The sequence below is a fragment of the Callospermophilus lateralis genome, chromosome X, assembly GCF_048772815.1.
Source record: "Callospermophilus lateralis isolate mCalLat2 chromosome X, mCalLat2.hap1, whole genome shotgun sequence".
In the NCBI taxonomy this organism is placed as follows: domain Eukaryota; kingdom Metazoa; phylum Chordata; class Mammalia; order Rodentia; family Sciuridae; genus Callospermophilus; species Callospermophilus lateralis.
In genome coordinates this window covers 67963255-67985613 of record NC_135325.1, presented here as the reverse complement: position 1 = coordinate 67985613, position 22359 = coordinate 67963255, and the positions used below count along the sequence as shown (strand labels likewise).

The 22359-nt window shown below is 35.1% G+C and overlaps 1 protein-coding gene across 3 annotated transcripts in view; it reads right to left on the bottom strand.

Moving 5' to 3' along the window:
* The window catches only part of Zmat1 (zinc finger matrin-type 1), a 47072-nt gene extending 26248 nt beyond the window's left edge, over window positions 1–20824 (bottom strand). For 2 of the 3 annotated variants that reach the window (XM_077107307.1, XM_077107308.1), the window contains exon 1: window positions 20548–20688. In XM_077107307.1, coding sequence (XP_076963422.1) covers window positions 20548–20611 — 64 coding nt within the window. In that variant the 5' untranslated portion in view covers window positions 20612–20688. Of the gene's footprint in view, window positions 1–20547 lie in introns of all 3 variants that reach the window. The other variant, XM_077107306.1, reaches the window with a different exon arrangement.
* Between the last annotated feature and the right edge of the window lie 1535 nt (window positions 20825–22359).

The window sequence follows — 22359 nt, the reverse complement described above, 5'->3', positions numbered from 1 at the left end:
CTCGGGCCTATTTTGTATTTTTATTTAGAGTCAGGGTCTCACTGATTTGCTTAGCACATTGCTTTGCCTGAGGCTGGTTTTGAACTCATGATCCTCCTGCCTTAGCCTCCTGAGCTGCTGGGATTACAAGGGTGCACACAGTGCCCAACCCTATATCACTTCTGTTCTTTCAGTCCACCATTTTAAATTGTAAACCCTTTTCAAACTTACTGTTTTTACTGTGGGCAATAACTGATTATATCATTTCTGTTTATTGTAACAATTATCATTATAAATATCATAGCGGAGCTATTTGTTTTAAAGCTGTATATTTGCATTGGTGGTTGTTATTATTTATCTCCCCATAAAGAGTGAGGTACAGGAAAGCCTCAGGGACACTACAAGTCCACAGGATAGAAATTCTACTGCCTCAGATCCATACTGTTAGATGGGTATATACACAAACAACATGAAAAAGCAACTGAACAAATTGCCCCCAAACAAACCAAGATACTTCAATAACAGAATCAATCAATATCACTGTGAAGAAATGTCATTGAAGGAATTTAGCATGTACAAAATTAAACTGATCTGTGAGGTAAAGGATGGTGTAAGGAGTGAAGTCAGAGAGAAAATACATGAAGTGAAAAATCACTTCAATAAAGAGAGATTCTGAAAAAAAAATCAAGCAGAAATCCTGAAAATGAAGGGTTCAATAAACCAAATTAAAAATTTAACAGAAAGCATCACCAACAGACTAGACCATTTGAAAGACAGGCAATGAAGACAAAATACATAATCTTGAAAATAAAGATGACCATGGAGATATGATGTTAAGAGATCATAAACAGAAATTACAAGAAATATGGAATAACCTGAAAAGACCAAATTTAAGATTTATCAGGATAGATGAAGGCTCAATATACAAACCAAAGGTATACACAATCTTTTCAATGAAATAATATCAGAAAACGTCCAAAATCTAAAGAATGAAATGGAAAATCAAATACAGGAGGCTTAAAGTCCCCCAAATGTACAAAATTACAACAGACCAACACCAACTCACGTTATTATGAAAATGCCTAACAAACAGAACAAGGATAGAATTTTAAAGGATTTCAGAGAAAAATAATAGGTTACATTTAGAGTGAAACCAATCTAGATCTCAATTCAATTCTCAACATAGACTCCCAAAGCTGAGAGGTCGTGGAATAATATATACCAAGCTCTGAAAGAAAAATGGATGCCTTCCAAGAATATTATACCCAGCAAAATTAAGCTTCAGTATTGATGATGAAATAAATACCTTCCATGAGAAACAAAAGTTAAAAGAATTCACAATTAGAAAGCCTATAGTACAAAACATACTCAATAAAATAGTTCATGAAAAATACATGTGAAAAGCAGAAAAGGGAGAAACTACACTGGAAGAATAGTCAATCAGAGGAGAAACTGCCTCAAAGTCAAAACCAGAATTAAATCAAAATGTCAGGGAATAAAAATAATTTCTCAATAACATTGAAGATAAATGGCCTAAACTCATCAACCAACAGACACAGACTGATAGACTGGATTAAAAAACAAGATCCAACAATATGCTGTCTCCAAAAGACTCACCTCTTAGGCAAAGACATTCACAGACTGAAGGTGAAAGGATGGGGAAAAATATTATTCACATGGATCTTGTACACAGGCAGGGGTCTCTATCCTCATATGAGATAAAGTGGACTTCAAGCCAAAGTCAATAAGAAGGAACAAAGAAGAACATTTCATACTGCTTAAGGGAATTAAACAAAAACAAGGTATAACAAATATTTACGTCCCCCAAACAGAGCATATATGTGCATCAAAGAAACCCTTCTGGACTTCAAGAATCAAATAGACTACAACTCAATAATACTGGCTGACTTTAACACGTATCTCTCAACATTTGATACACCCTCCAAACAAACTAAATAATCTATAGAACTTAAAAATATAAATAATTTAGACTTAACAGACATATACAAAATGTTCCATCCATCAATGACTGAATTCACTTTCTTCTCAATAGTATGTGGATCCTTCTCTAAAGCCATAAAGCAACTCTTAGCAAATACAAAAAAAAAATAGAGATAATACCTTTATTCTATCAGATCATAATGGAATTAAATTAGAAATCAATGACAAAATAAAAAATAGAAGCTACTCTAGCACTTGGAGACTAGATAATATTCTATTGAATTACCAATGGATAGCAGAAGAAATCAGGGATAACAAAAAAATACTTAGAGGTAAATAAGAATAGTGACATAACTTATCAAAATCTCTGGGGCACTATGAAGGCAGTTTTAAGAGTAAAGTTCATCCCATAGAGGTCCTTCATTAAAAGGACAGAAAGTCACCCAATAAATAACCTAATATTACAATTCAAAGCCCTCAAAACAGAAGAATAAATCAACACCAAAAGCATCAAAAGACAGGAAATAACTGAAATCAATGAAGCTGAAACAAAAAAAAAATTTAAAAAGAAACAAAAAGTTGGTTCATTGAAAAAATAAATAAAATTGATAAACACTTAGACAAGATAATAAAGAGAAAGAGGAAAAAACTCAAATTACTAAAATTCGTGATGAAAAAGGAAATATCACAATGGACACTACTGAAATACAGACAATAAACAGAACCTATTTTGAAAAAATATACTCTAATAAAATAAAATAGAAAATCTTGAAGACACTGACAAATTTTCAGATACTTATGACCTACCCAAATTTAATCAGGAGGACATAGAAAATTTAAACAGATCAACTTCAAGCAATTAAACTGAAGAACCATCAAAAGCCTACCAACAAAGAAAAGCCAGATGGATTCTCAGGCGAGATCTATGAGACCTTCAAAGAACAAACAAGAAGGCTTCTCAAATTATTCCAGGAAATCAAAAAGGAGGGAGCCTTTCCAAACCAGACAAAGACACATCAGGAAAGAAAACTTCAGGTAAATATGCCTGATGAATACAGATGCAAAAACACTTAATAAAATACTGGCAAATCACATACAAAACAATATCAAAAAGATCATATGCCATGATCAAGTGGGGTTCATGCCAGGAGATGCAAGATTGGTTCAGCATACAAAAATCAATAAACATAATTCATCACATCAACAAATTTAAAAACCAGAATCACATGATTATCTCAGTAGATGCAGAAAAAGCATTTGAAAAAGTAGGGCATCAATTCATGTTCAGAACCCTAGAAAAACTAGGAATAGTAGGAACATACCTCAACATTGTAAAAGCTATATATGCTAAATCCATGTCCAACATCATTCTAAAAGACACTTGTAAGCATTGCTTCTAAAAACAGGAACAAGATAAGGATGCCCTATTTCACTATTTCTATTCAACATAGTCCTGGAAGCTCCAGCCAGAACAATTACAAGAAAGAAATTAAAGGGATATGAATAGAAAAAGAAGAACTCAAACTATCCCTACTTGCCAATGACATTACTCTGTATTTAGAACACCCATAAAATCCCACCAGAAAACTGATGGAACTCATGAATAAATTCAGTAAAGTAGCAGGATATTAAATTAATACCCATAAATCAATTTCATTCTTATTCATCAGTGATGAATCAACTGAAAGAGAAATTAGGAAAACTATCCCATTGACTATAGCCTCAAAAAAGTATTTGGGAATCAAACTAACAAAAGAGGATAGGAAATGCAGCAGAATACAACAGACACTAGTATGGCAATATGTAAATCAATGGATGTGTAACCGATGTGATTCTGCAATCTGTATACAGGGTAAAAATGGGAGTTCATAACCCACTTGAATCAAAGTGTGAAATATGATATGTCAAGAACTATGTAATGTTTTGAACAACCAACAATAAAAATTAAAAAAAAACTAACAAAAGAGGTAAAAGTTGTCTACAATGAAAACTACAGAACTCTAAAGAAATTGAAGAAGACCTTAGAAAATGGAAAGACTGCCCATGTTCCTGGATAGGCAAAATTAATATTGTCAAAATGGCCATACTACCAAAAGCACTCTACAGATTTAATGCAATGTCTATTAAAATTCCAATGATGTTCTTCGTAGAAATAGAAAAAGCAGTCATGAAATTCATTTTGAAAAATAGGAGCCCCAGAATAGCCAAAACAATCCTAAGCAAGAAAAGTGAAACAGGAGGCATCACAATACCAGACTTTAAATTATACTACAGACTTATAGTAACAAAAATGGCATGGTATTGACACCAAAACAGTCATGAGGACCAATAGTACAGAATAGAAGGCACAGAGACAAGCCCACATAAATACAGTTGTCTCATATTAAACAAAGGCATCACAAACATTCTTTGGAGAAAAGATAACCTCTTTAACAGTGCTGAGAAAAATATGTAACAAAATGAAATTAGACCCCTGTCTTTTACCCTGCACAAAACTCAACTCAAAGTGGATCAAGGACCTAGGCATTAGACCAGAGTCCCTGCACCTATTAGAAGAAAAACTAGGCCCAACTCTCCGTTAAGTCAGCTTAGGAACCTGATTCCTCAACAAGACTCCTAAAGCACATGAAGTAAAATGAAGAATCAATAAATGGGATGATAACAAACTAAAAAGCTGCTTCATAAGAAAGGAAACTATAAAGAATGTGAAGAGAGCAAACAGAGTGAAGAAAATCTTTGCTACCTGCACCTCAGATACATCATTAATCTCCAGGATATACAAAGAACTCATAAAACTTAGCACCAAAAAAAGTCAAATAACCCAATCAATAAATGGACAAAGGAACTAAACAAGCACTTCTCAAAAGAAGAAACATGAATGGTCAACAAATATATGAAAAAAAGTTCAACATCACTAGCAATTAGAGGAATGCAAATTAAAACTACATTGAGATTTCATCTCATTCCAGTCAGAATGGCAATTATTGTGAACAGAAGTAGCAATAAATGTTGGTGAGAATTGGGGGAAAAGGTACACTCTTACATTTATGTTGAAACTGCAATTTGGTGCAACCACTCTGAAATGAAGTATGGAACTTCCTCAGAAAACTTGGAATGGAACCACCATTTGACCTAGTCCTCCCAATCGTCAGTATATACCCAAAGACTTAAAATTAGCATACTATAGTGATGCAGCCACATCAACATTTGTAGCAGCTCAATTTATAATAGCTAAGCTATGGAACCAACCTAGCCCTTCAATAGATGAGTGGATAAAGAAATGTGGTATATATACACAATGTTATATTAGCCATAAAAAAAGAATGAAAATATGGCTTTTGCTGGTAAGTGGATGGAACTGGAAGCTATCATGCTAAGTGAAATAAGGTAATTCAAAAACAAAACCAAAGTCCAAATGTTCTCTCTGGTGTGTGGATGCTAACACACAATAAGAGGGGATGATGAAGAACAGAAATACTTTGGATTAGACAAAGGGGAATGAAGGGAAGGGACAGGGTATGGGAATAGGAAAGACAGTAGAATGAATCAGAAATCACTTTCCTATGTTCATATGTGAATATACAACCAGTGTAACTCCACATCATGTATAATCAAAAGAATGGGAAGTTATACTCCATGTATGTATATGTCAAATTACATTCTACTGTCATGTATAACAAAAAGGAACAAATAATTAAAAAAAAAACAAAGAACACTTTCCAAATTTGGAGAAGTATAAATATCTAAATACTGGAAGAGCAAAGGTATCAAATCAGATTCAATTCAAATAAGATTATCTCAAGAAAAATTATAATTAAATTCTCAAATATCAAGGACAAAGAGAGGATCTTGACAGCAGCAAGAGAAAAGAAGCAAATAACATACAAAGGAGTTTCAAAACGGCTAGCAGTGAAAGCTGATAATCTAGCTCAGTGGAACAGTGCTTGCCTAGAATGCTCACGTCCCTGTGCTGGAGTGTCAGCATAACAAAAAAATCCAGCAGTGGATTTCTTAGAAGAGACCCCAAAGACCAGGAATGTGGGATAATGTATGCAAGATAATTAAGTAAATAAACTACCAAAAATAACATACACACAAAAGCAGCCCTTCTCAGAAGTTAAAGATAAATAAAGACTTCCCCAGACAAACAGAAATAGGGAATAAATCTCCACCAGACTTGTCTTACATGAAATGCTAAAGGAAGTTCTTCCAGCTGAAAGGAAAAGATATTAATTTGTAACAAGAAAATGTAGGAGTGTGTAAAACTTACTGGTAAAGTAAGTACACATATAAATTCAGAATACACTAGTCCTGAAATGGTGGTGGGTAAATCACTTATATTGTAAATAATGAAGCTAAAAAAATAAAACTTTTGAGAATAATAGTAGCTACAATAATTTGTTAAAGGATACACATATAAAAGAATATAAACTGTGACATCAAAAATATAAAATGTGGGCTGGGGATGTGGCTCAGTGGTAGAGTGCTTGCCCTGCATGTGTGAGGCACTGGGTTCAATTCTCAGCATCACATAAAAATAAATGAATAAAATAAAGGTCCATCAACATCTAAAAAAATATAAAATGTGGGAGGAATAAAGAAGTGTGAAATGGTTTTAGATGATCAAATTTGTTATTAGCTTTAAGTAGCCTGTTATATCTATGAGATGTTCTTGAAATCTTCATAGTAACCATAACGCAAAATTTATAGTAGATACACAAAAGGTGAAATATAAGGAATCAAAGCATAACATCAGAGAAAATCAATCATAAAGGAAGACTGTAAGAGAGGAAGAAGAGAAAAGAGACATAAAGCAATTAATAAAATGGCATTATTAAATCTTAACATATCAATAATTATCTTGAATATAAATAGATTAAATTTTCCAATCCAAAGAGAGTGGCTGAATGGATAAAAAAGCAAGACCCAAACACATGATGCCTATAAGACACTCACTTCACATGTTAAGAACACATGTAGAAAGTGAAAAGATGAAAAGTTTTTCTATGAAAATGAATACCAAAAATAGAAGGAATAACTACACTTACATAAAAACAATTAAAGATACTTACTTTAAAAGTTAAGTGAGGTATCTTTCACTAAGCTTAATTTTCAATATCTTTCTATGGACTGAACTTTAAAAATTAAAGTTACTTTAAAAATTACATGTTCAAGATTAGAATAACTGTAATTAGAAACATGTCATAAAAGAATTAATATTTACAAGTTTATCCCTATAATTTATCACATCACCTATGAATTATTTTTGAGATTATCCTAAAATATATGATTTATCTGACTCTAACATCAGCAAAGTAAAAAGGTTATCTAAAATCTATTTCAGGACTTTCCTTATTTCAGTAATAAACGCTATATGTAATGTAAGCATAGTGTCATAATCTTAACTTCTCAATGTGGATTTTTCAGCAGAGACCTTATAGACCAGGAACATGGGAAAATGTATTCAAGATGATGCAGGAAATAACTACCAAAAATAACATGCCCACAAAAGCAGCCCTTCAGAAATTAAAGATAAATAAAGACTTCCCCAGACAAACAGAAACAAGGAATAAGAAGTTTATAAGTATCACTAATTATCCTGTGGTGGCATTATAACATTACAGAAAAAGTGTTTCTTTTTTTCTTTCTTTTTTCTTTGTTACCCAGAATTGAACCCAGGGGCGCTTAACCACTCAGCCATATCCCCAAGCCTTTTTATTATATTTTATTTTCAGACATGGTCTCACCAAGTTGCTCAGGACCTAAAAGTTGCTGAGGATGGGGATGAGAATCACCTAAAACTTGTGATTCTCCTGCCTCAACCTCCCTAGTGGCTGGGATTATAGGCATGGGGCATCAAACCCTGCAGAAGCATTTCTTTCAGAAGTAGGGAACCACTAATTTATAGGTTCAAGAATTCCAAAAATTTTACACTGATTTTTCTCCTAGATCAACCTTTAATTCCAAGTTTCTCCACTACTGAGACAATCTGAAATTGACACTCAAGTTGGTAAACAAGAAGGCTGGATTTTTCCACCCAGTCTTTCATTACTGGTATTCCAGATCACTTCCATAAAGTCCAGGAAATTGCTGGTGTCCCTATAACTTTTCCTTTAGGATAATATTGCCTAGATTGCCTTTGACTCATTTCCTCAAACAAGGCCTGGGTCTGTTTTTCTTTCTCAAATGATATAATATCCTCAGGCTCAAAATTCCAACCATTGTCCCTAGAAAATCACTAATTCATATCAATTATAATATAACAACCTTTCCTATTTACCTCTTAATGCCACTTAACCCCACCTAGTTCAGGCCCTCAAGTGTCTTTGGATATAATTTAGCTTTACTGACATTTATTGTGTTTAGATCTAAAGTATTATGGTAGGTGTTTTGAAAAGAGGTAGAAAAATGATTGAACATTGAGGGTTTTCTGTGAGTCAAACAAGGTGACAGATTATCTCTTCTGAATTTAAGACAAATGCATATGGTAAATGGTATTTTTGACATTCTAAAAGTTTGGAAATTGTGATTCAGTGAACCAAAACTAACCTGTCACATGTTATGTGACCAAGCTGGAATGTAAATTTTGTCATATATATATATATATATATATATATATATATATATATATATATATATATATATATATACCATTTTACTTATTAGGAATGCAAACTAAGTAATTCCTAATCTCAAGTACTGGACAATTCAGAAAGGAAGATAATTTGTGTATAGAAAGTGCTAAAATCTGAAAACCAAAATATTTTCTATGCTATAAGGCATAAGAAAGTATAGTATATTCTTGCTGAAAATTTTGGAGAAAACTTCATAGAAGAGAACAGAATTTGAACTAAGCATTAAAAGATATGCAAAATTTTAAAAAGTAGAATAATGGTATTTCAAGGAAGGTAAAAGATTATGAAGAATAACACTGGAAAAGAAGAATAGAGTCAAATCATAATGAGATTCATTAGGGCATTTGGATTTAATTATGTAAACAATAGACAAAAAAAGTGATTTAAAATTGGCATATCAGTTAGGTGTCCATGGAAGACCTGAGGCTTGAACTAGAAGAGGAGCTGTGGGCATAGAAAGAAAAGAAAGTCATGTCTATCAAAACTAGAGAATATTAAAGACTGAGATAAGAACTTTCTGTGAATATTATAAGCCTTTACATCTATTACAAATAAACTTCAGTAATGTTGTTTCTGATGTAAGAGTTGGAGCTTTGGCATTACATCCAATGAATGTATCTACAACTGTTTGTCAGTGGCAAATTCTCTTTGTGGGAGAAATTTATATGAATATGCTGATGTCCCAACTTCAGTGAATCAAATATGAAAACATAAAATTATAAAAGATGATGCTGAAGTGATGATTCACACTTAAAATTAACTTGAAATACTTTCCCCAAATTTTATATAAATAGCAACTCTCTTAATTTAAATATGATTAATTCTACTCTAATTTTCAGCAACAATTCTTTATGTAAAATTCTTCTTAATCGGGGTTTCACATCAAATTCACATGTGAAGCTTTTCAAAATCATACATACTGAATTAAAATCAAAATTTCTGTGGGTGGTTCAATTTATCCACAAGTGATTATGATGATCAACATGATGGGAACGCTTCCTTATAGGACAGGCTCAGATTCTTACACATAATGATGGTCCAATATTTATTTGGTGAGTAAAATGAACTGTAAAAAGATCTTGTCATTTAGAATGTTACTTATCAGGCTAAACTATGTTTAGTCTAATCTGTAAAGGTTTTAGAAGAAAAAAAGGATGAATGAGTGAATGCCCATATTCCTCAGCACTATTCAAATCTCTCCATGGTTGAAGCCCAAGAATCTATGTTTAAGCAGGTTTCTGAGAAGCTGGTGTTTGGCTGTACTCTCTGAAAAAGCATAACTATTGACCTCATTCAGCTTTGCACCATCTTAACCTTGGCTGCCCATCAGAATCACCAATTTAAACAGGCCAATCCCAAGGCTCCATCCCACATTAATTAATAAGAATTCTAAGTGTTTCCCATTCATTGTTTATTTTAGTTTCCTGGGTGATTCAGTTGCATAGTGAGAGTTGAGAACTAATGCTATCTTTTAAGGATTTTCCAGGCTTCTGTTGAACTGAAAGTTGTTTTCCTAGTGTAGGAGTTCTTAACTTTAGTGTATATCAGGATTTCCTGGAGAATTGTCATAAGAGATCACTGGATTCACACAACTAGAATTTTTTTATTCCGTAGTTCTGAGATTGAGCTCAAGAATTACATTTCTAAAAAGTTCCCTGGAAATACTGATGCTGTTGGTGTAGGGACCATCTAGAGCTTCCATGGGGCCTAGTTTCATTTCTTGAAGACATAGTGAGTATGACCCCTCTTCTAATATTCCTTCAATCCTTTAAAAGAGCTATTGCTTTTTCTTCCTTTCCTTTGTCTTTACCCCTTTTGTGAGTTAATCCCAGTTAGTTCATATGGCATGATTTCTAGTCCTCTTATTAGTTTGCCTAAATCCTTGCCATTCATAACTAACACAATCTCTTTAATAGGGTCACAATAACAACAAACAAGTAAAATGGGATCATCTTTTTTTTAAAGTTATGGTAAAAAACAAAATTTACCACTTCAACCACATTGAAGTATACAGTTCAATAGCATTAAGTATATTTAATACCTTACTTTGAAAATTTATCAAGGAAGCTTAAGTTAAATTCACTACTTGTGGGGGTCACATCAATTGACTCATGCTCAGCTAACTTTTGACTCAAATATCTGGTTCTACTTCACCTAGGACTGATTAATCTGTGTTCCTGCGGGGCACAGTTATATAATCAGAAACATTCTGGATCCCTAAACAGACCCAGTATATACTTTTTGTTTTAATCAGCTTTTTTGTTGCTGTGACCAAAAGACCTAACAAGAAAAATTTAAGAGGAAAAGTTTATTTGGCTCACGGTTTAAGATGTCTCAGTCCATAGATGGCCAACTCCATTGCTTTGATTCCAAGGAGAAGCAGAACATCATGATGGAAACATAGTGGAGTAAAGCAACTAAAAATATAGCCACAAGGAAGCAGAGAGAGCTCTGCTTACCAGGAACAAATATATAAATCAAAGGAATGCCCCTAGTAACCCACATCCTCCAGCCATAACCTACCTGCCTACAGTTACCATCCATTTAATCCACTGACATGGATTAATACACCAATTAGATAATGGCTCTCATAATCCCATCATTTCACCTCTAAACTTTCTTGCATTGTATAACACATGAGCTTGGGGGGGGTGACATCTATTATCTAAACCATAACACATTAGTTCCATTTAAATTTCATCTTCTTAGATTCAGTTTATCATTCTAGTGTTTCAAGATCTTTCTGGATTCTGAATTTGTCATCTGGGGGATTGTGGGTGGTGAATTTCTATTAAAAAGTAATTTGAATATTGTTTCTTAGAGGTCACCCTGTACTGACAAATTCTTCTCAAGTTGCATGGCCCCTAAATTTTGACATGGATGTGATGATCTTCGCTTTCTAAAAGTGATATGTGAGACTTGGAGAGATTAAGTGGTTTTCCCAAAGTTACACATTTAGTGTCAGAGCCAGGATTCAAATATATGTTGACCCAAGGTTTCCTTGAGGTGGTTCTCAAGAAGGCCAAAGTCTTGAGTTGGACACGTTGCTCAATGGTAGAATTCTTGTCTAGCATGTATAAGACTCTAGAGTTCAATTCCCAGTTATAACAAAAAAAAAAGAGGTGGCAAAATCTGGAAAGGGAAACTTCCTTTCTAGGCTCAGCATTCATAAGATGCTAAATAATTGTTTCTTTAGACCCACCCTACCCGCTTCCTCCACTATTTGAGACATGACTTTTGAACTCCCAGAAATAAATGGCCAATAGCCAATTCTGAGAGTGGGAGAGGAAACTGGTGCTCATAGTACAGATGTTTCTCAGCCTGTCTCAGTGTGAAGGCCTAGAGGGAAGGATAATTTCAGGGAACAGATGTTGAATTAGAAGTCAGGTAAGCAGATGATGTTGGCTGTGAGGAAGATGGTAGGGAAAGAAATTATTATTTACTAAATACCCATGATGTGCCACAAATTAAAAGTAAGTGTTCTAGTAAAAAATGGGAGTAAGGCAAGGTGGTGCGTGCCTGTAATCCCAGTGGCTCGAGAGGCTGAGGCAGGTGGATCACAAACTCAAAGCCAGCCTCAACAATTTAGTGAGACCCTGTCTATAAAAAAAGAACTGGAACTTAGAAACTATTTCTGCTAGTAATGGGAACCAAAGCATAGCTGAAGAAATGAGGAAACCTGGGGGTTTGTGTCATCCTCTTTTCTTCTTTACAGTCTTTCCAAGATCTTTTCTTCCTTAACTGATTAGAATATTAAACAAATGTATTTATTGGTTAGTTGTTACATTCGGTTTTACACTGTTTTTTTAAAAAAAACAACGTTGTAAAAAGCACCAGAGTAGCTGGGAGAAGTGGTGCACATCTGTAATTCCAGCAACTTGAAGCTGAGGCCAGAGGATCACAATTTCAAGGCCAGCCCCAGCAAATTAGTGAGACCCCCCAACATCCAAGTCAAAATAAATAAATTTTTTAAAGAGCTGGGGATGTAGCTGAGTGGTAATGTGGCCCTGGGTTAAATCCCAAGTACAAAAAAAAAAAAAAAACCACCAGAGTAAGAGACTGCATTACTGTTGTCATCCTGCTATTTACTTACTGTATGACTAAGAACATATCACAACCTTTCAGATTTCTGTTGTACTTGACTTTATATTTTTTATGGTGATTGGTGGAAAAAAGTTTTCTTTTAGATAGGAATACATATAGAAGCAGAATTGTGGTGGAACACTTACAGAGGACATAAATATTTTAGCTGTATCCATATAATAAGACAATCAGAAACAAAAAAGATGACTTAACATTTTAAGAAGCCTTAATGTAAACATGGAACTTTAAGGGCCTAAAAAAATCGATATTTCTCCCCCTACTCCTTCCTTCCCTTTACTTTCTTGTCTATGCCCAAACCCTAAAGCTGGCTCTCCCCAAAATATTTCTTTGCAAAAACCCACACAACCTTTCTATCAACAATTATATTGTTTTAGTCATTATTACAAGTGTCAAAAAAGAATTTTTTTGCAATTTAACATTCTTGTTATAGATTGGTATAAAGAGCTCATTTTTTTTTCTCTGCCAATAAATACACAAAATTCATAGCATGTTGGGTCTTGTAGCTTTCAATCCAATTCAGTAAGAAGTTAGGAGATGTAGGGTAAAAAATATAGATTATACATTAGAATATCAAATGACAATATACTGAATGCTGCAAAGTATAAATTCATCTCTCATTTGCATTGAATAAATGTCATAGAACTTGGTAAGGTAAATGCCCCCAGTCAATCTCTGGAATGTTATTTTAATATTTCTAGCATAGTGCTTCTGAACTGTTCTTCATTTCATGGTACCTAAATTTTTATGCTACTATGAACTTGGAAAAGATATACAGATAGCAGAGAAAGATTTTATTCTCAGAATCAAAGCTTATTTTAGTGAAACAGTAATGAGATCTTAATGATACAAGAGAATGCTCTCAAATATGGACAGGGATGTACTGTCATTGAAACAGGAATTTCTAATGCTAACATAATTTCTTTACATTTTAACATACGTGTAATGAGAAATAGGAAATAACTGTCAGAAAAACTAGAGTGGAAATGGGAAAAAATAAATCTGCAATGGAATAAGGCTTAAAATGATAGGATATGGAAAAGATAAAATAATGTTTAATGGATGGTCCCATTTATACTATGGTAAAGAGGGTAAAACTGCTTTGCTTCGTGCCTTGTGGTCATAATAAACTGTATTTCCTCAGGTTGTCAACTGTTAACAAATTAAGCATAGCTTTTAAATATGTTATTTTCTAGAAGTTAGACATGTCAGAAAGTTGTACAGAGTGGAGAAACATGGTCATATAACAAAACTATTATCTACAGGTACAGAGTTTCGGTTTGGAACAATGGAAAAGTTTTGGAAATGAATCACTGTAAAGCCTACACTGCATTATGAATGTGCTTTATGCCACTAAATGGCACACTTAAAATACTTACGCAATTTTTTTGCAAAACTTTTTAAATATTGAGAAAATAAAAGATAAAAGCACCTTCTTCTTCTGGAATTAGTGCATGAAAACAAGTGCCCCAGAGTGAACCCATTAATGAGAAGAAAATGCAAGAGCAAGTGATAAACATTTTTTGTTTGCTACCACAGTATAAGTGAACCTCCTGAGTAATATTTATGAGGATTATTTGAATGAAAGAGTAATTTTGTGACAAATTATAAATGGAATCTGACAAGAGTGTTCATAATTCAATGTAATGTATTTTATTACATTTAAGTGTGGCTTTAGCCTTTGGTGGGAGAATGAATCAACCCCAATATAAAACCTGCTGGGTTGGGGATGTGGCTCAGGGGCAGAGTATTTGTCTAGCATGCACAAGTCACTGGGTTTAACCCCCAGCACTGCAAAAATAAAAATAAAAGTGTTTATCTCTTTATTTCTTTACTACAGGAAATATTTACATGATCTGAAAAAAATAAAGCTTTCATAATAATTTGGAATTGGAGAGAACTATGACCTATTCACTAGGTAGTAAGAGAAAACAAGTTAAGCTTTTGAGTTGTTTAAATATATTCAAATCCCATCTGTACCTGTAACTATATAAACTTCAAGAAATTATTTAATTACTCTAAACTGATTTTTCATCTAAGAAGTACAGAAATGCATATGTAATTCCAAGGATTTGGCAAATATTAAATGAGATAAAAGTTTTTTCATTCAACATGTACACACTTTAATAAAAGTACACTTTTTTTTTTACCAATCCAAACACTTTTGAGTTTTTACTTAATATTATGCATAAACATCTTAGTTCAGGTCAGGTTATTTGAAAGATCATCTAGTCTAAAATTTCTCATTCTTGATATTATTGTTACTTTGGGTCAGATGATTCTTTGTTGTGAGAGGCTTTCCTATGCATTGTAGGTATATCTGACAGCATCCCTGTCCTCTATCAATAAGATGTCAGTAGCATTCCCTAGTTGTAAAAAACAAAACCATATCCAGACATAATCAAATGTCCCTTGAGGGGCAAAAATGCCTCCAATTCAGGCCGAATCCATCCTAATGTCCTCATTTTATAAATGAGGAAGCTAAGGCCCAGGGAGGTTACAGGAAATAAATGAATGGGGTGACTAAAATTTAAAAGATATAATTCTAGATTCAGTTGGATTTGGTCCAGAAAATAACTGTAGTAGTCCAGGGAAAGTCAATAGTAATATCAGAGAAATGCTAATCAGTAAACCATAATTATGAATATGAACCGCTCACGTTCTATGGACTTGGGCATTACAGAATTACAATATAAAAATATTTGATTCAGCTTATTCCAGAATATATGCCTTTAATGAAATAAAATAAGATGGAGTCATTTGATAGAAACTTAATTTTAGTGACTTTTGTTAGGTTGGGCCTAGTTTGAATAGTTACACTATTATGAAAATGCAAAATATCACTATCTTCTGCTTCTAAAAATGCAACTCTGTATTAAAACCAAATTATCATATTTGAAATGTTCTCCTATCTAATACTACTAGATAACACCAGACAATTTAAAATGAAATAGATTTTTGTGACAAAAATATAACACTTATGGCTTGGATCAGAAAAGAAAAATGAATTTGGTCCACACTTGTTTGTGGAATTATAAATGTTACAGGATGTCTGAGGAAGGGAAACAGAAGATTACCATATTTATTCAGTTTGGGGAAATATAATTTTCTCTGTTTTATGAAATGTTCTTTGATTAGCCTGATAATCAGTTTAAATTTCTTAAAATTAGGTGATTTTACATATATCTGGCTGTATGAATAAAATGAATCTTACTTGCATTTCTTAAATGACAATTAGGTTTAGTTATACAAACATCAAATCTCTTCCTAAGGACAAATCATATATATCTATGGCAAGAACTTGCTATTAGCAGTTTTAATTCATTGCTGAACGGGAATTTCATAGTCTAACTGATCTTGATGCAAAGAGATCCAGGATTGTAAAGAACTTCTTGTACATCCTGTTTAAAATAAAGTGACCAAAATGGAGCAAACCTCAAAAGTGTTGGCTGTAATACTATAAACATAGTCACAGAGAAGTTTGAGAAATAAGCATTTTAATTGTGCAAAGAGTGCATGTACTATATTCTCCATGATTACATCTTTAGAGATAATCTCTCAAACATTCTTGAATAAACAGGACTTTTTTGGTAAAAGCTGGCTTGACCTTTGAAATCTTTTGCATACCATCATAACCTCAGGAAAGAATGACCAGAGCACATCAGTACTAAGATATAGCAGAATGAGGAATTGTGTTAATCTTGCCAAGGTGTTTTAAAGGCCACACTCCTCTTAAGGAGTTTTCAGAAAGATTAATTGCGCTAGAAATACAAATATGTACTGGTCAACGTGATGAACACTCAAAGCTATAAAGCCATCTAATATCCTTAAACTTCCAGGTTATTAGGTTAGTGTCTGATTCATTAGTTTACCAAGTTTTGACTAATTTACAGAAATTATCACAATCAGATAATGACATTTCCCATTGTACATTAATAATTACAAAATAAAAAGGAATTAACAAAATAATTGAAAAGTACTAGATATAATGTTAAACATTTATGTCATTTTTATTTCAACTAACCCTTGACCTTTATAATCATAAACCTTTGTGGCTAGTGAATTCAGGGTTCATGCTTCTGAAGTCAGAAACTGAATTAGGTCCTGTGTAATCCATTAACTTACTTGATCCCATGACAGCTACTTTGCATCAGAAAGCCACCACATACATGCCATTCATTCCAACAGGTTAATAAACATGACTGGATCTGTAAGACTGGTTTTCAGATGGGAAAGAATCAAAGTTCTCACAGATATAATGAATATGGTAGGAAACTTGCTTAAGTTATTCTTTATAAGCTTAGTAAATATTTTCATATATTGACACCTAAGAGAGAGGGCCAGAAACTAACAAATGTTCATTAACCTCTCTCCAGACATCCCCAACCTGTGAAATACAAAATAAAAAATTATTTCTAACAGTTTACTAATTATTCTTCACAAATATACTAGAGTTGAAAATATAATGTGCATTAGTATGCCTCTATTATATAAACCACCATGATCAGAATGCAGATTTATAATAAACAATGGAACACAATTCATTCAGGAGCACAATTAGTCATTTAAAACTACATTTTTCCCACTTGTTTATTTTGTAGTTTTAATATTGAGAAATGCTATTGAGCTCTTCAGTATAGCTGTGTCTTTTGTCTGTATATCTTTAAGCACTAAGCCTAGTGCCTGGCACACATACACAGGTATTCATTAAGTGATTCCTGAATAAATGAAGGAAAGGTTAGTAACTAGGTTTTCTTACGGTGGACTTACTGACATATGACTTGAAACTCTATTGAACAATATGGAAACAAAACACTTCTAGTGCTATGCAAAAGGATTAATAACTAAATAAAAAGCAAGAATCTAAAAAAAAACAACTATTTCATAATTTCTTTTTCTTGAAAGAAAATAGCAAATGAACAGGGAGTTTCATTTATTTTTTTGTTTTGGTTTTTACTATGAGTACAGGTAACATCATTACTGGGTGAAAATTCATGTTTGAGCCATTGAACATTTTTTAAAAACTTGATTTAATGAAATATGTTCTACAAAATCTCATGACCCCCCCCCCTTACCATGAATTCTGAGTGTATTGAGTGTATATGTTTGAATTTTTTCATATGTCTGTTCACATCCCATTTTTTAAAGTTTCTGATATTCCTTGACAATTTCTGATTTCCACTGACATTTGCCCATTGCCAACCCAAGAGGGACAAGATCCATGAATCTTAGCAGGAGATGAAAATTTATCAAGCCTCAGGCACAGTGGCAAATGCCTATAATTCCAGTGACTCAGGAGGCTAAGGCAGGAGGATCTCAAGTTTGAGGCCAGCCTCAGCAACTTAGTGAGACCCTGTCCCTCCCTGTGCAAAAATTAAAAGGACTGGGAATATAGCTCAGTTGTACCGTGGGTTCAATCCCTAGTATTAAAAAAAAGGAAAGAAAACAAAAGAAAAAATGTATCAGCAAAGGCTTTTTCAAATCACATTTAATGATCTTATCAGGAGCTGACTTATAATAAGCGGAATACTGACAATCCTTTGGTATCTTTTAGAGCTGTATCCTAACTAGACTTCAAAAAACCAAATGGGCAAAAGATATTGGCACACAACCAAGTAACATTTTTCTTTTCTCCTTTATCCACTATAACTGTCAGCCATTATGACTTTTATAACTATCTACTTTCATAACAACCTCACAAAGCCACTGAGGCCTAACAGTGTTTTGGGCAGTGTGATATAGCAAATATTCACCATTTGTGAAGTGAAAAGGTGAGAAAATTTTAATTTGGACTAAAGAGTTAATGATGGATATTTAGCTAAAAAGAAATGATAAATGATTTTTAGGTAACAATTATACTTGGTTTTTCATACCCTAATAAATTGTATGAACCCTAATTCAACACCGAATTCATTACTCAGTGAATGTCAGATGATGATTATTGGTCAAGGTTTCTTATATTCTGTAAGTTACTGTCCCCATACACAACCATGCAAATGACCCACAAAGGAATGTCAATGCAGAACTCCAAAATTATGGTTCATGCTTTTAGATATGAAATTTAACTCAAGAGTTTGGACAGTCCAATTCCCCCATTTCAGAAATGACAGAACCCAAATCCAGGAAGCTTAGGACCTGTTCAGGGTCACAAAGTCTAGTGGGATTAGTTAGCAGCACTGGACTTCTAAGCCAGAGTTCTCTTCATACAGATAAGGTGTTGCTGCTACTTTATGAACTTACATCTCTTAAAGCCTTTAATGTTTGCATATAGTACAATCAAACCAGTTAGAGAGCCTGGCAAAAGCCACTTTTCCCCCCCATGAAATGATGACCTTAACCTTAACTGTGAACAGGTATGAGAGCCAAATTGAGTGGTGATTTTGATGCCTATAACACTGCTCTCACCTTCCTGCTGATTACAGCACAGTTTGGTATAAAACTTAAAAATCTAGGAGTTTCATCCTAGGACAATGACATAAATCCAAGCTGATTGAAGATACTACCATCTTTCAAAGGTTACCTTTGCTAAGAGAGTTGATAAATAAAACACCATCATATTACAGTGTATTTCTAATATCCATATTTAGTAAGTGGCATTTATGTAATGTGCCTATTACAATTATTGTGAGGGATTTGTTTTTATTGATTTGCCATTCTACCAAAGTGAAAGGTATGAAAATTATGAAATATCACACACAAATATATATCATTTACAAATGTGAAGAGCGAATTTTTATGGGGTAATTTTAATGGGGTGTCCTTTTACAATAAAAAGGAACTTAAATTATTTTATTAAATTTTGGCATCCATAATCTTTCACTTTGGAGGTAAGTTAGCAAGATAAAGTAACAAAGCACACAGTGGAAATTACAAAATTTACAATGGCAAGATTCTCTGAGATCTTCTACAATGATATCGGTCTCCACCATCTAAGAACATTTCCAAAACTGCTTTAAAACACATTTCAAAGGCACATTTTATAAGTCTGATATTAGTAGACTGTTTACAAGTATATCGTACTTCATGTGAACTAAAGTCCATTTATATTGAAATAGTCAAGAAATACATTTTTGTTTGGAGTAGTATGTGTTGATAAGTAATACAGCACTGATTCAAACCCCAAACACCTTTAAGATGGGCCTGTAAACCTTGCTTTACTAGTATACAACCTCAAATAGCCACAGAAAACTCTCCAGTGGTCTCTGAAATCTCTACTTCTGTCAAACTCTCTGCCTCTCTTTCTCCAGTGGTCTTCTGCACCACACGCTGGATCCTAAAATACAACAGATCCTACTTGAAAGCCCAAGTATACAAGCTAACCTCCTGGAAATCCTAACCCCGTTTCTCTGTAAATAGCCTACTACTAGTTTCTACACTTCAGGACACTGAATTTCACGGGGGGGGGGGGGGGGGGGTGTCTCCCTCATTTCTTTTCTTTCCTCTTTGATTTCTGTGCCCTTCCTCCATCAGCCTCCCCTTTCGTTTCCCTGACTCTTAAGGACCACAGCACTTCTACCTTGCCTCTTCTTTTCCCAAATAACACCTCCGTTCTACATCACACTAAAGCGTCTGGCTGGAGAGAAATAATGTGTTATATACATTTTTTTTTTCTCTTCTAACTCCTGCCTTGTGAGTACCTGAAGTTCCTTTGCCTGAGGACCCCAGTCCTTTGCGGGGAAGGGGAAGAGGTAGGGAAGCCCCTCTGCTTCAGTCCATCTTGCACACTCAGGGCTAATACAGCGGGGCGGGGCGGGGCGAGTTTGGCCTTTACTGCGCCACAGCAGGTGGGGGGTGGGGCGGAGGCGAACCGCGCCCAGTCCGATTTCGGACAAGCTGAAGAGAGGCAGAGAAGGAGATGGGGCCGCCCCCGCACCCCGGGACGGGAACTCACCTTCTCTGAGGCAAGGGCGGGTGTCTACTTTAAAACTACTGTCCCCCCTCCCCGCCGCCGCCATAGTGGAGCCGCCAAAGCCGCCGCCGTCGCCACAGCCACCGGCGAGCGGGCAGACAGGGGTGGAGGTGGCGGAGGAGGCAGGCACAATCACTGCCACCGCCGCCGCCGCCGCCGCCCCGCAGGCGACGTAGGAGGAGGAGGCGGCAGAGACGGTAGCTTCCTGAGGGGAAGACTCCGCGGCCAGCAGGATGACTGTGCTCGGCGCCGCCGCCATCGCACAGCGAGGCGCGTACAATTGCACTTGCGCCCCGCTCCTGTTAGGCTTCTTTAGCTCCGCCTTCCTCTTAGCTCCTCCCCCTCGCCCCTCTTTTCCTCGTTTCAACTGGAGCCTCGTTCTAGCTCCTTCTGTCCACCAATGGGAATGCTGTACACCCACAGGAGGCCTCCCCCTCCCACCTCCTCCTGCTTGGCGTCACCAGCCTCCCTTTGGAGGGAAAGTGATGATAGCCAAGGGTAAAGGTCAAAAAGCGCGGGGTGTAAAAGCACGTGGACCTCACACAGTGAGGCCTCTTGGAGCATCTATCTAAAACCAATTAAATAATAATAATAAGTCTGGAAATGTATTGATCCCACCTCCAAATTATCTCTAAAGTACATTTTATTCTGTTTTACATCCCTTAGTAAAGAGATTAGAAATAATAATCTTTGGTCACTATACATTTTCCCCATGGCCTCTTAAAGGACTGTTTATCTGTACATCTACCCATCTAAATTACAGTGAAGTTCGGTCAATCTGGTACCCAAAGAACTGGGATATTACTGATATTTTTTTTTCTTTTCTTTCAAATTCCCTTCCTCCCCAATCCTGATTCATGCTTATTATTTCCTTGCTCTTTTAACATTTTTTCACATAGATATTTGTCTAACTAATGTGTCTTAGTTTTGATTGGTTTCAAATTTCACAAATATTTATATCTTTTTCTAGGTAGCATTCTGGAACTGTTCCTTTTTTGTGGGGATGGGGGAGCCAGGGATTGAACTCAGGGGCATTTGGTCTCTAAGCCACGTCCCCAACCCTATTTTGTTTTTTTATTTAGAGACCGGGTCTAATTGAATTGCTTAGCACCTGGCTGTTGCTGAGGCTGGCTTTGAACTCGTGATCCTCCTGTCTCAGCCTCTGTAGCCACTACAATTACAGGTGTGTGCCCCCCTGCCCCCTTGCCTGGCTTGAAACTGTTTCTTTAACTCAGCATTTTGATTCAAAGAAGCACGCATGTTGTCACTTGGAGTTGTAGAAATTCACTCTCAGTGTTTTACATCCCATCCATTGCCTTGTTGATAAACATACCTCCTGGTACATGTATGCAAAAGTATGCTCTCCTTTCCAGGCTCACTTTCATTACTGTATTTAAGTACTTACCATGTCTTGTCAGAACTATGGTATCATATCCCACTAATCTCCTTACCTGTGGTCTCAGTGCCTCCAACCTGTTTCAATATTGCTATCATCCATCACCAGCTCTCCATCGCCTATGGGATAAAATTAAAGGGCACCCCTTTAATCGCCCCTCGCCTTTTGATCTCACTTCTTTTCACTCCCCCACCCCCTCCCCTCTTTTAGTTTATGATTCAGCAATACTAAATCTTACAGATTCCTGTGGAGTCCATGTTATTTCATGAGGCAGTGTTATTATATATGTTCTTCCTTCTTCCTAATATACCCTTCTGCCCACATGAACTCAGAAAACAAGATAATAAATCACCTCCTCTTGGTAACCTCTTTTGTCTTTTCTTAGAGTTAATTCCACT